Source organism: Gallus gallus, chromosome 1, assembly GCF_016699485.2.
Source record: "Gallus gallus isolate bGalGal1 chromosome 1, bGalGal1.mat.broiler.GRCg7b, whole genome shotgun sequence".
Classification (NCBI taxonomy): Eukaryota; Metazoa; Chordata; class Aves; order Galliformes; family Phasianidae; genus Gallus; species Gallus gallus.
This window is the reverse complement of record NC_052532.1, coordinates 192949320-192964112: the sequence shown is the minus strand read 5'-3', so window position 1 is coordinate 192964112 and position 14793 is coordinate 192949320. Positions and strand designations below refer to the sequence as shown.

The 14793-nt window shown below is 43.5% G+C and overlaps 1 protein-coding gene across 23 annotated transcripts in view; it reads right to left on the bottom strand.

The window, feature by feature from the left end:
• The window catches only part of PAK1 (p21 (RAC1) activated kinase 1), a 67302-nt gene that overhangs the window by 25175 nt on the left and 27334 nt on the right, over positions 1-14793 (bottom strand). For all 23 annotated transcript variants that reach the window (XM_040700653.2, XM_040700701.2, XM_046942373.1 and 20 more), the window contains one exon: positions 2329-2539. In XM_040700653.2, coding sequence (XP_040556587.1) covers positions 2329-2518 — 190 coding nt within the window. In that variant the 5' untranslated portion in view covers positions 2519-2539. The remainder of the gene's footprint in view (positions 1-2328; positions 2540-14793) is intronic.

Sequence of the window (14793 nt, the reverse complement as noted above, 5' to 3'; positions counted from 1 at the left end):
GGAGGCAACCAGCCCATGGAAGGGGTTGGAACTGGATTATCTTTGAAGTCCTTTCCAGCCCAAGCCATTCTACAATTCGGTGAGTCTATGAATGTGGAGAGAAAGCTGCAATGCTGGTGGAGCTACTGCAGCAGTGGAAGCTAGAGGCCAGAAGCAGCTGCTTGTTAGCAGATGGCAAGCATCTGCAATATGGAGGCCTGCCAGAGAAGGCCCAGGCAGCTGCATCCAGCAGGTATACAGAAAATGTTGCATGCACTAGGAGCAGATAGAAAGCAAGAAAAAAAGAGATGTGGAGAGAGCAAGCTGAAGCATTGTGTTATGCAGTCCATTGCTCCAAGCCAGACTGAGTTGCCAGCTGCAGTCCAGAAGCCTGAACTGGGGGAGGAGGAGGAGGGCAACTGTACCAGTACCACTGTGCAGGAGTGCTGCATGGGAAATCATAGAACCATGGAATACCCCAAGTTGGAGGCCATGAGGCCTCCCCTCAGCCTCCTCTTCTCTGGGAGGAACAAACCTATAGCCTGAATGAGCTTCAGGGACACAGATACACAGTTTTGAATGGACTAACTAAATAACATAAAGGCCTCTGTGCACACATATGAAGGCATTTCGGATTTTTGCAGGCACAAATCACTGTCGTCTTTGACTTTGGATACAAAAGTCACAGAACACCCCAAAATACACTACTGTGAGTGTCCAGCCAGACCAGCAAACACCACTTGAATTAATTCAGACACAGACCAAAGAGACTGTCAGAGCACCTAGGAATTTTACCAACAGTTAAGCAGCAGGAGGGAATTTAGCTGTCATCTGAGATCAGAAAAAATGTTTCTAAGGTGAAAATCAGCCAATCAGAAGTGGAGGTGATGGTGTTAAAGCTAGTTTTTGCTTGACAAGAATTGTAGGACAGAAGCAGTCATTCTAGTTTGGGCAGGTATATTGCAACAGAAGGCTCTGCTGGGCTTGGCTAGACAAAAATCTCTCATGTCTCGAAGCATCTGTCATGTTGGCCAAACTTCAGGATATGCAGACTTAAATCTTAGTATCAGTGGTAGTAATTCATTTAATCTCATTTACCTGAGCTGTTTACCATATCAGTTCTCCTTTAAATTCTACAGTATTTTATGCTGTGTTTATTTTCATCTTACACATTTCAGGTTATTTCTTTTGTTTTCTGCAACTGCTGACCCTAGAGGTTTTACACTCTGAAATAAGCTGACTCCAAAATCTCACAGTTCTTCAGGATTAATACACATAATGGCACGTTCCAACCAGTATCCTGCAAATGTTTAATAGAGTTCATGGGTTCCTGGGCCGCAGAATTAAAAATCAATGTCTATAAAACAATCCAAGTTCTCCCTGAACCTCTATCTCTGTGATTTAAATTAGCACACCAATTAGACTTTGTTCTATAACAAAAAATCAAGGAGGCAGCTTCCTTCCTGAAGGCAAGCAAGTTGCAGGTACTTAGACTTTCAGTTATCCAATGTCCAGACACCATGCAATGCAGACTGATGTACTAGAAGGAGAATTCCAAAAAATAGGTCAGATATAAAAAGAAATCAGCAGATACTTCAGGATAGAGATTTTTTTCTTATATCACTTTAGGATTCATGAGACAGTTTTGAAATTATCTGGATCATTATGATTTAGAATTTCAATTCACAGCTTCTATCTCTATTTCCATCTGTTATAGTGCCTGTAACAGGAGAAAATTCCTTCCCTTCACAAGAAACGTGCAAGAATTTGTGGTGAGGAATTATTGGTAACAGCAAGTGGAAAATGCATGACACAAAATCTAGAATAAATGAGAATTTACACCTTTGACTGTAAGCTTGTCACAGCAGACCATGCAGTAATACACGACAGTCCTGGCAGGAAATGGACTGTTACTCATGCTTTACACAAACTACTTGCTGTAATAGGAAACAGGCAAAAAGCTTCCCCTTCCCCACCAAAGGGACTGCCAATTGCAGTTTTAACTGATCAGCTTGTAACTGAGAACAACGTTTATATGATTTTTATAATCATTAAGGATAAGTCAGGCTAGGAGCTGGCAGAGCTAGTCCCACCTTTCAGGGATGCTGTTCTCATAGTTTAAGCAGAAAAAAAAGCACAAAAACAGATTAAGATGGATAGATTAATTGTGGCAGAATTAATCATTAGGAAAAGAAAACAGAACTACAGCCAGCATCATATATACCCCAAAATGACCACAACAGCTGTGCAAGAAATGAACATGAGCCATCTTCCAAACCATCGTTAAGCAACAGGCATCCAGAGCAAAGCTGAGACAGGAGGTTTATAAGAAAAGTCACAATACTGTACTTTTATCTCCTGGTAAAATAGATCGGTAAAATCGGTCCCTCTTCTTCTTTTCTTCTGGGTTGGGAGGCAAAGGTTTTGAGCCATGGTTTAAAGTCCCGGTGTCTTTGCTTCCTGATCCAATCATAGTGCTGGTGTTTCTCATCGGAGGAGCAGGTGGTTTGTCTTCTGTTTCAACTCCATTGTTGGACATCTTCAAATGTAGAGGCCGTTACTAACAAAGGAGGAAGGCAAGAAGTAAGAAGGTTTGTGGTTTGTTGAGTTAAGGTGGGTTGTTTTTTTTTGTAAATTAGAATCACATGCTATCAAATAAACCACACACAGGTATTTTCAGACAAGCCCGTAGCCTCACACCAATGCAAAGTGTCAGCACAAATTCCATTTAAGATCCAAATCATTTCTATTAAGATTATATTCAAGAGTTTCAGTTACTGATTATCACAAAAAGCTTGCTGCAGGGTACAGCCAGATCTCAAGTGTACCATGAAGCAGAAGTGTAGGGTGGGGGTGGGCAGGGAGAGCAGTAAATACCAGGTAGCAAAGAGTAGGGGCACCTGACAGCAGCCAAGATAATCATACAATCACTGAGGTTGGAAAAGACTCTAAGGATCATCAAGTCCAACTGCCAACCCATCTCCACCATGCCCACTAACCCCATCGCTCAGTGTCACATCTCCACAGTTCTTGAACACCTCCAGGAACAGTGACTCCACCACCCCCATGGGCAGCCTATTCCATTGCTTGATCACTTTTTCAGAAATACTTTCTTCCTAATAAGACCTCTCTGATCCATTCTAGCTCTGCCAAAATCTGCCTCAACAGGTTTGCATCAGTCTCCAGCACAGACAGTAACACAATGCACAGGGACTGAAGTTTGCAGTCACAGAGCTTGGATGCAGCCACTCAGGCTGCATCACTGAAAATACACTGAAATGCTCCAGAGGGAGATGGGCAGAAAGCATCAGAGCTGCATCCATGTCACCTCCATGTCAAGTCCTGCAGTGCTTGCTGAGCCCTGGCCTTCCTGCAGCAGCAGCACACTTGGAGCACAATTCAGACAGCCTGAACATTGATCCTCAACATACATATTAATCTGCAAGTAAATAAACCCTGCTGTGAGGATTTAAAGACGGAAGCTTGTGAGCTGGGTAATAGATTATTCTGCTACAACTAGCTTGTTCCACCCAAATGAGATCAGCCTGACTTTAGAAGCAGCCTGGCTGCAGAGAGATCCTTCTGGAGACTGAAATTCGCCTGCATTATGCTCTCAACAGAATGTTGGGAGTTAACCAAAGGACAGAGACCAAAGGAGGAACAATTTTGTTTGGGTGGAAAAGCAGTTCAACAGCTTTCTGAATTTCACAAGCAATAGGGGAAGATATTTCACTCAGGGAGGATTACGTGGCAGTGGAAAGCAAGAATTGGTTTGCTCTCTGCAAGCAAGAAGTCAGCTTACAAAGTCTGCTGGCACCCAGGGAGTTGCTTTTCCATAGGATGGATTCAGAGGAACTGCACTGAAATGGATTTTAATGCTCCAGGTTACACTTCAAGCAGATCCCACAACCACACCAAGGTCCTCTTCAAAGACTTTTTTGGTCCAATTAATGATGTTGGACTCAGAGCATGCTTTACTGCAATTTCGATCTGCTGCATGGAGTCAAGAGAAAGCAAATGCTGACCATTGTAGGCACTCACTAGCAACAAGCTGGACCTTGCTGAAAGCAGTGGTTCCCTGGCTATTGTCTGCCAGGCCACAGTTGGTCTGCAGATCTATCGTCATGTATTTGTTTCATGGTTTCTTCAAAGATGCACTTAAGCAGGAGGGCTGGCAGGGATATACAGCCCATAAGGCTTTGGACAAGCCTTCATACACAGATTTTTAAGTTTGATTCCATCCCTTCTTTCTCCTAAGAAAACTATGCAATGGTATTTTAAATTTCAGACTAGCATTTGGGGTATTTATTTTAATGGTGGGACAGTTTGGGTATTTGGGAGGGGTGGCAGAAATGAGTTGTGCATTTGCCTGTGTGTGCAATGACATGTGCCCTGTGTATCTCCCATTGCTCCTGCTTCAGACTCATGCCATTTTCCAGTGTAAAAACTTAGCAGAAGTAAGTAACAGCAGGACTGACAGCAATGAAGTAGAGTAAACGTCTTCCTCTCCATCTAAGCAGTGGGGGAAAGAATTCTAACCTTTAACTCAACTGCCAAGTTTGGCAGCCACTGCTGCTCGCATACTTTGTGCAACACAAAGACAGTGAGGACTCCTTGACAGGCTTTGCCCATTGCAATGCCAGTGGTGTCGACACTGAACTGGAACTACTAAAGAATTTGAAAAGACGGAAGCAGAAGTGCCATGTAAGACCTGCATTCTTCACTTATTTGACCAGTGGAAAGCAAATTGCTGCAAGGATACTAGGAATATGTATCCAACAGGTAAAGTGAATGTTAGCAGCTCTACGCTCACCAAATGACCCTCTCTATCCTTGCAACTGCTGCAACATTGATTTACCTCAGAGGGGCTTGCATAAAGCAGCATCCAACAATTCTATCACCAGCCAAACTTTCAACAGTCTGTCTCCTATGGAGAGGTAAGGAGGGGGGAATGAGATTCCTGATGTGGGAAATGGATGCAAAACCAGGAACAAGGATGGGAGAAGGAAGGGAATAGAACAGTAAGAGGCTCCAAACTGAAGGAAAAAAAAATGAGAAGAGGAGGAAAATCCCACAAATAATAGGCAGAGGTTGGTGTAATTCAAGGCGGAGGTAAAAGAGAATGCAAGCAAAATAAGAAAGACCATGAAAACCTGTGAAAAACCTCTCAATGTCAAGCATCTTAATTCCCAGCTTGAATGAGCTTTTCAAACACACCCAGTCAGAAAGAACAGAGTATAAGTGAATCACTGTTTCATGGCAGGAAGCACCGGCAGTACAAGCTCTTGTTTACATTCTGCTATTCCCCGAAAGAGAAACTAACTACTGAGAAGTTACATATTTTACAATGAACAATGCTTGTTTATATGTATTTGATAACTGCAGCTTTCACAAGGACAAAGCCTACAGCATAGCCTCTCCTTCCTTTTCCATAGCTCAAGTCCCCAAATCCCTCTTGAAACCCAACTCTTACGTGTTAGAAGAAATATTTAATCTGCTTGAAGACCAAAGGTGGGAGAAATCCTTCAGCCTACCAAAGTAAGAGATTGGTTCTGCAGCAGTTAGTCCTTTCAATAAGGACTACTAATCTTGAGGGTCCCCATTAGGCTTTTACATGAAAAATAAGAATCTGCTTCAGTCATCCCACCGAAATATGCAAACATGGTCTACCCCCAGAGTCAACATTGTTGTGTTTTAAACTCGTGTGCTTCAAAGTTTTTGGATGAAGCTCTGCCCTGATAGGACCACATCTATCTCCCCATGGCCTTGCAGCACCAATGTGGCTACAGAGGCAGCCCTAATCACGTAGCCTGGTTGACTGCTCAAATTCTTTCCTCCCAGGAATAATCTCCTTGTAAGCAGAATTGAAGCAACTTCCCTTGTATAGAGGCTCTGCTAAATTTCAGAGCAGCAGGCAATTGCTCCAGCAGTTGGCAAAACCTTAGAGCTGAAGTGAGTCACTGCTCCACACAATCCATCCCAACAGGAATGCAAAGCATCACCGGACTGAGCTTCCTTCCCTCTCCACATCAGTGTGACTGTGCTGCTCATGCTGAACTCCAAGAGAAATCCATCTTATGTTTCAGCAGCAAGACTATAAATGAGCAGTGGAAGCAGTTACAGAGCACGTGAACTTTTCAACTGCCGTTGGATGAGGGAGCACATTGTAGATGCAGACACCATTACTCTCTACAACAACGTATTAAAATTGCAGCACTCAAAGCAAACCAGACACCGCTAGGAAGGCATAGTCTAGGACTATGATTTCTGCAGCCATTCCACAGCACTGAAAGACAGAAGGCCAGGTCGATTCAGCACACATGAGAATAAAAGTTTTACATATAGTGTGACTTTTAGCAGTTTTACACAGCCTATGACTACACAGCCTATGACTACCACAAGTCATGTTATAGAATCATAGAATCACTAAGGTTGCGAAAGACCACTAAGATCATCTAGTCCAACCATGAGCCCATCACCACCATGCCTACTAAACCATATCCCTCAAAAGGATTGTGAAGGAAAAGGATCTGGGGTTGTTAGTTGACCAGCATCTGAACACAAGCCAAGAGCGTGCTGGGTGGTCAAGAAGGTCAATGGCATCCAGGCTTGTATCAGAAGTTATGGTGGCCTCCAGGAGCACTCTGTCCCTATCCATCAGCTTTTGAAGCCCACTAGATTGCCCCAGCCTCAACAGAGCCAAACTGCAAACTTGACAAACCCTTCTCACACGTCTACAAAACATTTCTGCGCCTGGGAAGAATGGACAGACCGTGTGCAAGGAGGCAAGTGACTCAGGAAACTGCTTGGCAGTTCAAGACAGGACACATGGTGTTATCGGGACAGAAGAAACACTCAGTGTTCTGACAGTGGCAAAGAGTGTGCAGATGTGCACATATCTGAGCAGGTCTGCTTATCAGCATTACATGGATATGGCTCAAAATCCTTTACTTTCTGCCTCTTTCCCACAGTAACAGTCACAGGCTATCCAGTTTGCCTTGCAGAGTGGGACCTCAACATATGTGGAGCCCTCTGGCACTACTGTATTTAAGACACATGCATGAAAGTGAAAAAAAGAGAGGAAAGATCCTTCATTTATGCCATTTTTTGCCTCTGGTAAAAAAAGCTCATTTCAAACCTACTCTAGCTGTAGGTGTCTCTGTTTGTTGCAGGAGTTATGGACTAGATGACCTTTATGGGTCATTTCCAACTCAAGCAATTCTATGATTCAATGAAACCTGATGCTCCATGCTGAACTGTAAGTTTCTATTGAGTTGGTTGTGTTTTCTTCGCATTCCTTGAGCAAGACAGGCAAATAACTGATTGCTAAAACAGAAAGTAATTAAAAAAAAAAAAATCACAAGAGTGATAACCTACGCTACAGTAGATGCAATAAAGATAACTGTCCAGTGCATACTAATGGCTGGAGTCAACACAAAAAAACTCATAAAACAGCCATCTATAATTCATGCAGTCTGGCAAAACAGTAGCTGTAAGTTACTCACTACAACTTACAGATGAATTAACGATATGAAAAGAGAGGAGGGAGGAGGATGCTCAGCAAGTGTTTTTCTAGCTCTGCCTACTACCAGAAGGAAACCTCATGTTTTTCCCAAAATGCTGCTTTCCTGTTGCTGCCAGGGTGAGGAAAGACCACATGTGAGCATCCTGACCACAGAAAAGACAGAAGGAGACTTTACTTGTAATTGAGATTTTTCTAATCAGAACCAGTATTTTACCTCCGCACCAGCATCCCTGTATCCTTTCACCTCCAGGCTGGATATTGCTTATGCAAATGCAGTTAAAATCTCCTCCTTCCTTGCACTGCCCAAAAAAGCAAGGGCCGGCTCCTGCTTTGTTCAAACACACTGCAAGCAGCAGAGATTCTCTCACTGTGTGTCATCCTTTCATCCAAATCCCAGCAGAAAATTAACTGTACAGTTTACCAGCTGGGTTTCGACACAGGCTGAAAAGGCATTCATTCATTTTTTCTTTATTACTTCGCATGGGACCAAGCTGCAGTCTCAAGCACAGTCTTGCACTGAAACAAAAACAACGCATGCATATTCCAGGTGGAACAGAGGCAGCACACATGTCCGTGTCCACCACCAGACAGCAGACGGGATCTAGGACACGCCGTCACAAAGCAGGGCAGTAGTAATACTCATGTCCTAGGGCAGGACAAGCTGATGGTCACATTTAGATGAATTAAAACAAAAAAACAGTAACTGTAGCATCTAGCTGGCTCCCCAGCCAGTTATGCTGCATATCTCAGTGTTATGCAAGTGCACCAATTAAACAAAAAAGTCAAGGACCACTGATTCATCAGCTCAGACCCAACATTTACCAGTGAATTATTCTCATGTAGGGAGAAAAACAGCTTTTTGTGAAGTTGTAATGAACAACTAGAAGACAACCTGGTTTACTCAACTGTTTAAAAAAAGTCACCTGCTAAGAGTCCCGCAGTTGCTGCCAGCACCTAAAGACACAGATGAAATCACTAAATTAAACGAAGCAATAATTAAATCACTAAAAGAAGTGTATACAATTAAAGGGGAGTGTATCCACTGCTACAGTGAGGGAGGGGGATGAGGAGAAGCTGGGGGACAGACTCTCATGGCTGAGGGCCAGCTACTGGTTGCAGCCCTGATGCTCTGCCAGCACCATTTCCACAGTGCCAAACATAAAGGATAATCAACCAGTTACACCTCAACAGGAACGCTGGAGGCCTGGAATTTTAAAAGGCAAAAGACAGGAGGGTCCTTTTTAAAGATACTCTCTAATGCAAGCCCATTCATTTGGGCTAAATAAAAGCACTGCTGGTGGGATTCCCCAGGCTGTATTTTGCAGAAGAACCTGATCCTCTGTGAGTGCTGCTTCTCGGTGAGAGAACTGCAAAATTTCTTCCTGGGCAGACATAGATGCCAGCTCACCATACCACACAGATATGCTTCTAAGGAAGAACAGACTAATTATAACTGCTCGATTCCTAGCAACAGAGCAGAGTTCTCCTTTCACTCAAGTTAAGGAAGCTCCTTCTCATTTTAAATAACCAAGGTGCAGCTTTCACCAGGCTCCATGGTGTGGGCCCATGCATGGCTGCTGCTACTGTACCCCAGACACCTGAAGGGCTTTGCTAGCATCAAGGCAGGTCAAGGCCTTCCCATTGGATTAGGCTCAAATCCAACACTGCAGAGAGGCAACGCCAGCTTGAACTGCTGTGTTTCAATTCAGCTTTGGTTCTGTCATGAATAACTGGCAGTGGCAAACATGAACTGTTGCACAAACAATGCCAGATATGCCCAAATATTTTGAGTACACAATGAAATCACCTTACTTGTGCCCAAGTCAAGGGGCTCAAACTACAGGGGACTGAAGAGAGCAATCATAGAATGGCCTGGGTTGAAAAGGATGACAATGATCATGTTGTTTCAACTCCCCTGCTATGTCCAGGGATGCCAACCACCAGACCAGGCTGCCCAGAGCCACATCCAGCCTGGCCTTGAATGCATCCAGGGATCAGGCATCCACAACCTAGAGCAGCTGCAGCTGTTCTGCATCCCTGCTCATTTTCACCAACTTCTTACCCCACTCTAACAGTGCTTTTCATAGAGCAGCTTGGGTTGGAAAGCCCTGATCTGAGCCTAACCAGCTCAGCCTGCCCAGGGCCCCATCCAGCCTGGCCTTGGGCACCACCAGGGTTGGGGCACCCACAAATTCCCTGGGTAGCAGTGCCAGGACCTCAGCACCCTCTGAGTAAAGAACTTCCTCCTAAAAAGCCCCAAGAGAAATAAACTGCATCCATACATAAAACAAAAACAAAACAAAACAAAACAAAAAATCGAAGTTGAGACAGAAGGAACCAAGAGTATCACTTTTTTAAGGAGTTCGCAGCCCACATATCATCCTTATTATTTCCTCACCTCCAGAAACGTGCCTCCCCTCCCCAGCTACATGCTGGAACAAGAGATGTTGTTGGGGCAGATGTTGGTGCAGGCTCCTTTTCCCAGCCTTTTCCTTGGCTCCAGTTCAACTCAAGCTCACAGCACAGCCGAAAGTCAGAGTAGCAACTGGAGCCAGAGCTTGCTAAGCAGGGTGGGGAAAATAAAGGCCTTTTATATTAAAGTATACCAGAAGTCCATATAAGCAGATTTCCTGGAGGAAATCTGTGTTCCGGAGGAAATGACTAGATGCATCATAAAGAAAATATATTAAAACATGCAGTTAAATGCACCACCACTGCTTTCCACATCAGTTACTTGGCGCTGAGTCCAAACTGCATGTTAGCAGCACAGCACAGAAAGCAAGCAAATCACAGATCTTTTCTTATTCTGTTCAAAAGTTTTCAATCGGAAGATGAACCCAGAGCACAGGGCTCAGAAGTAATCCCCATTACCTCCTAATGTGGTACTGTACAGTGGAGTTACTTCCCACCTCCAGTGTAGCTCAAATGGAAGTTTCCTTTTCTACACCTCTAGCCAAACTGGAAAGGCTGCTTTTAAGCTAAATCATAGAATCACTGAGACTGCTAGGATCCTCAAATCCAATCCCAACCCATCCCCACCAAGTCCAGTGACCATGTCCCTCACTGCCACATCTCCATTCTACTTGAACACCTTCAGGGACAGTGACTCCACCACCTCCCTGGGCAGCCTGTGCCAATGAATCACTGCTCTTTCCAAGAAGAAACCATTCCTTATATCCAACTTGAACCTCTCCTTGCACAACATGAGGCCATCCCCTCTCATCCTATCTCTGTTATGTGGGAGAAGATGCCAACCCCCACCTCACTACAACCTCCTCTCAGGGAGCTGCAGAAAGTTGTGGTGGATGACAGATTCTCTTCTACAAGATTAGCAATCTCACTGTAAAGGACTATACTGATAACTGGAGCTGAGCAGGCTTGCTCAATGGGATTTGTCTAGCGTTAGACAGACATTGTCTGTAAATCACAAACGTATACAACTCCACCGACCTATAAAAATTTCTAATAAGTACCTGCCTGAAGGAGCTGAAAGCAGATTTCAAAAGTTAAATAGCTCTATTGATCCTGAACATCTCATTTGGGTTTTGAACACACATGCATATTTGCAAAATCACAGCATGTATGCAGACATCTTGTTAAATGTAGAGATTTGACATTTGCTGTTCAGCAACAGGGGTGGGGGAGAGAAATAAGTGAGAAAAGCTGTAACACGGTCAGGTCGGGTCAAAAATATCCCATGAGCACAGAGGGCACCACAGTCAGCAAAAAGCCACAGTATGCAAACTGCAGAAAATATTAATGGACCCAGAAAAGATGAACTTTTCTGAGAAGAGAAACCCAGACAGAGACCTGCAAAGAAGAATCCAATGTTCTCACAGTGCAACACTTCCAACTGCCTTCTCGCTGGGAAACTGCAGAGAAAGAAAACACCACCAGCACTGCTAGCTGGTGAAGCCGTCCAAGAGCCCCAATTAGACTGAGGAAAAAATGCCACAACAGTTCAGTGCTAATTAGAAATGCAAACATTTATCATCAGAGTAGAGCTCACTGCTCTGTGTAGCCCCATTGTCTTCACTGCAGCTAATGACAGTAGGAAGCCCTGTGCTCAGTAGTATTTATGTAACAGACTGACAAAGCTGTCACATTCCCTTAATTGCTAGCCAGGATTGTCATACTGGCAGTGGTTTTCAATTACATGAAATCACAGAAATTGCTTTGGTTTCACATTGCTCCTTTCAAGTTCTGGTTTGCTTTCAAAGCTGGAGAAAGAGAAAGAACAAATACTTTTCCCAGGATAAGAAGAGCTCTGCATTGAGCAAGTGGGTTTTGTTCACAAACTGATTTTAGAGACAAGGAAAACAAGCTGGAAGATCAATAACTGAAAGGCCTAATTTGGCATCAGTAAAGATCAACAATTCAAGAACTGGACATAAATTTGTGTACCAAAGTTTAAGTTTGCAACACAGTTCATTTAAAATAGTAGAAAAGTCTAAGGTAGCTTAGAGTTTCCACCTAAGTTCCTAATTTTCCTAATTTAGGAAATAAATTTTTCTCAGAAAGAGTGGTAATGCTCCCATGCTGCCCAGGGAGGCGGAGGATTCACTGTCCCTGGAGGTATTCAAGAACCATGGAGATGTGGCATGTGGGCCAAGAGGGACATAGTCAGTGGGCACGCTGGGGGTGGGCTGGGATTGGACTTGATGGTCTTAGTGGTCTTTCCAACCTTAATGATTCTATGATTCTAAAGCATCAGCTGTATTTATAATGATATACCATTTGTCCAAACTTGCTATTGCGGGCAGTTTGTAATCCCACTACAAGCAAAAGTGTAGCAAGTACATTGTACCAAGGTCTCATACTCCTAGACTTCCTTACTTCCATCAAATGGACTGCAGAGCATTCACTAGTCCATTAAGAATCATCATCATCATTTAATTTAATGGGCAGCAGTTTGCTTTCAGGAAATACCATCAGGCCTTCTATCACATCATTTCCTCAGATCCCAACGGTACTTACTGTATGTAGGTAGAGAACAGAAAGCTCTATAGATCTGGTGCAAGGATCTGCTGTTTCTACAATATATTATGGCAGAACGCACATTAGCACTCAGTTAAATAAAGCCATGAGCAAACTGAAGTATTTTTACTTCACTGAATAAAAGGAAATACAAGGACGTCACTTATTACATTAGCAGGCCCTTTTTAAGGCACCATATAACTATAAGGAGTAGAACTCAATAAGATGACCAGAAGGGGGACTGGAACTAAATGATCTTTGATGTCCCTTCAACTCAAGCCATTCTGTGATTCTATGATAGCTTCTCTCTGGGGCATGAATCTTCCTATCCTGTCTTCAGGCTGTAGTTAGTTAAGCAGCGTTAGGTAGGACACGTGGATCTTCTCTGCTGCTGGAGGTGATGGGCTGATGGTTGGACTAGCTGATCTTACTCTTTTCCAACCTTATTGATTCTACGATTCTACATTCAAACCTCATTCTCTCTCATAAATGAAAACATCAACTGCAGGCACAAAGCCCACTCCAGGGTTACAAGTCTGTGTATAGGGCTGACCAAGCTCCTAAACCCAGTCCTGAAAGCATCTTCAGCAATCAGCTGCCTTCCTTCGATCCAATTCCCAGTGGACAGGTATCCACATCATAAAATTAGTACGAATACGACCTGCAAATTCAGCAGAATTCAGATTCTCTGATGGATTGACTACCAGTTTTATTTATCTCAAGACTGCTTGGTCAGGTTACTTCCATTTCCTCCCCATTCTTAAAATGCTAAAAATCATTTTAGAAGTGCAGTCACTAACGTGCTGCTAAGGAGTGCTGTAGCTTCTGTCTCAGCACCTGCAAATCACCTTGCTGAAGTCCCACTGCTGCTATCTCATGAGGTAATCAGCATGTAAATGAGCATCCCTATGAGAGCACAGCAGGCAGCAGATCCAATTGCAGTTTGACGATCATCAGACTTTTAATTCCAGTAAGGAAGGTTCAAGGATGTACACTACCAGCATGCGTTCACAAAGGCTCCTGCCACCTACCCAGAGCCCTAAAGCTTCCTCAGAATCATTCAAAAGAATTCTCATTTCAGCATCAACCCCAGGTTACCTGCCCAGGTTCCCTATCCCTCCTATTATAAATTCAGTGCAAGAGGATGCAAAAAGAGGTAATATAAATTCATTAGTTAGCACATTGTAAGCTCACCCGCTGCCTTTACACAAGAAATCTCAGTCCCTGAGCAGATCCAAGAAGAATGAATAGGGTTGCACTTTCCCAATTAATCATGGCATTTACATCCTGCCTCCCTCTTTGCTGAGGTTCCCATTCATACCATTCCTGTGCTTACAGAGAGATGCTGCAAAGTGAAATTCGCTGGCTGTGGGAAAGAAGATCCCAGGACTCAACCCAGAAGTGAACATGACCCAGCAGCTTTAGTAAATCCTCTCCTTTGCAAGTACAAGGCAGCTGCTTCCAGTCTTTCCTCCAGTGATTTCCTTCAAGCTGTTTTCCTCCATACTGGGTTATTTTTGTACTGCTGTATTTACAGGTGCTGATCAAAACTTCCCAAGCAATGCACTTTTGGCTGCTGTAATTTTTAACAGCAGTCACTTCAGGCTGTTCCTCCTCTCTAAATACCACAGTCTCAAAGTCTCTGTTGCTCTATTAAAACATTATAAATCAGGCATCCAAATTTGTGGTCTGCTGTTCCATCAGGTCCCTGTTAGATTTAAATATAGAAGTTGCATTTGAGTTTAATGCATATGCTTTAAACTTTGAACAGAGCTTGCATTTACATCTCCATATGTGAAACCCCCCCAAGGGTCCTGATCCATAGTGCAATTAAAATCTGCAAGATCTGAATGCCTTGGTTCTGATTAAAGCTGAACCAAAATATCTCAAATGGAAGTGGTCAAAGCCCAGACTGTGGAACTCAGTAAGGATCTCAAAAAGAAAAAAAAAAAGCTCTGAGCAAATCAACACCAATTCTGTCATTTTAACATCCCACGTTATCAGCAGCCAGCATATATCTCAGATCTGAGATGGTGAGCTGCCTCCAGCCCCTGCTCAGCTGCTCCTGACCTCCTCTCCCCCACAGAGCAGCTGTATTCTGGGAATTTCCTAGGAGATCCATTAACTGCTCCTTCCTCAAAGGCTGCGATCATTGGCATTTTTCTCAGTCTACATTTCTGAGCATTGTAAAAGTCCTGTCAGGACAGAGAAATAGATAATACAGAAAAAAATATCAATTTATCATGCTCTGGCAAGATATCCTACATAAAGATAAGACTTAAATTCTGGCTAATGTTTTTCAAGACAGCTTC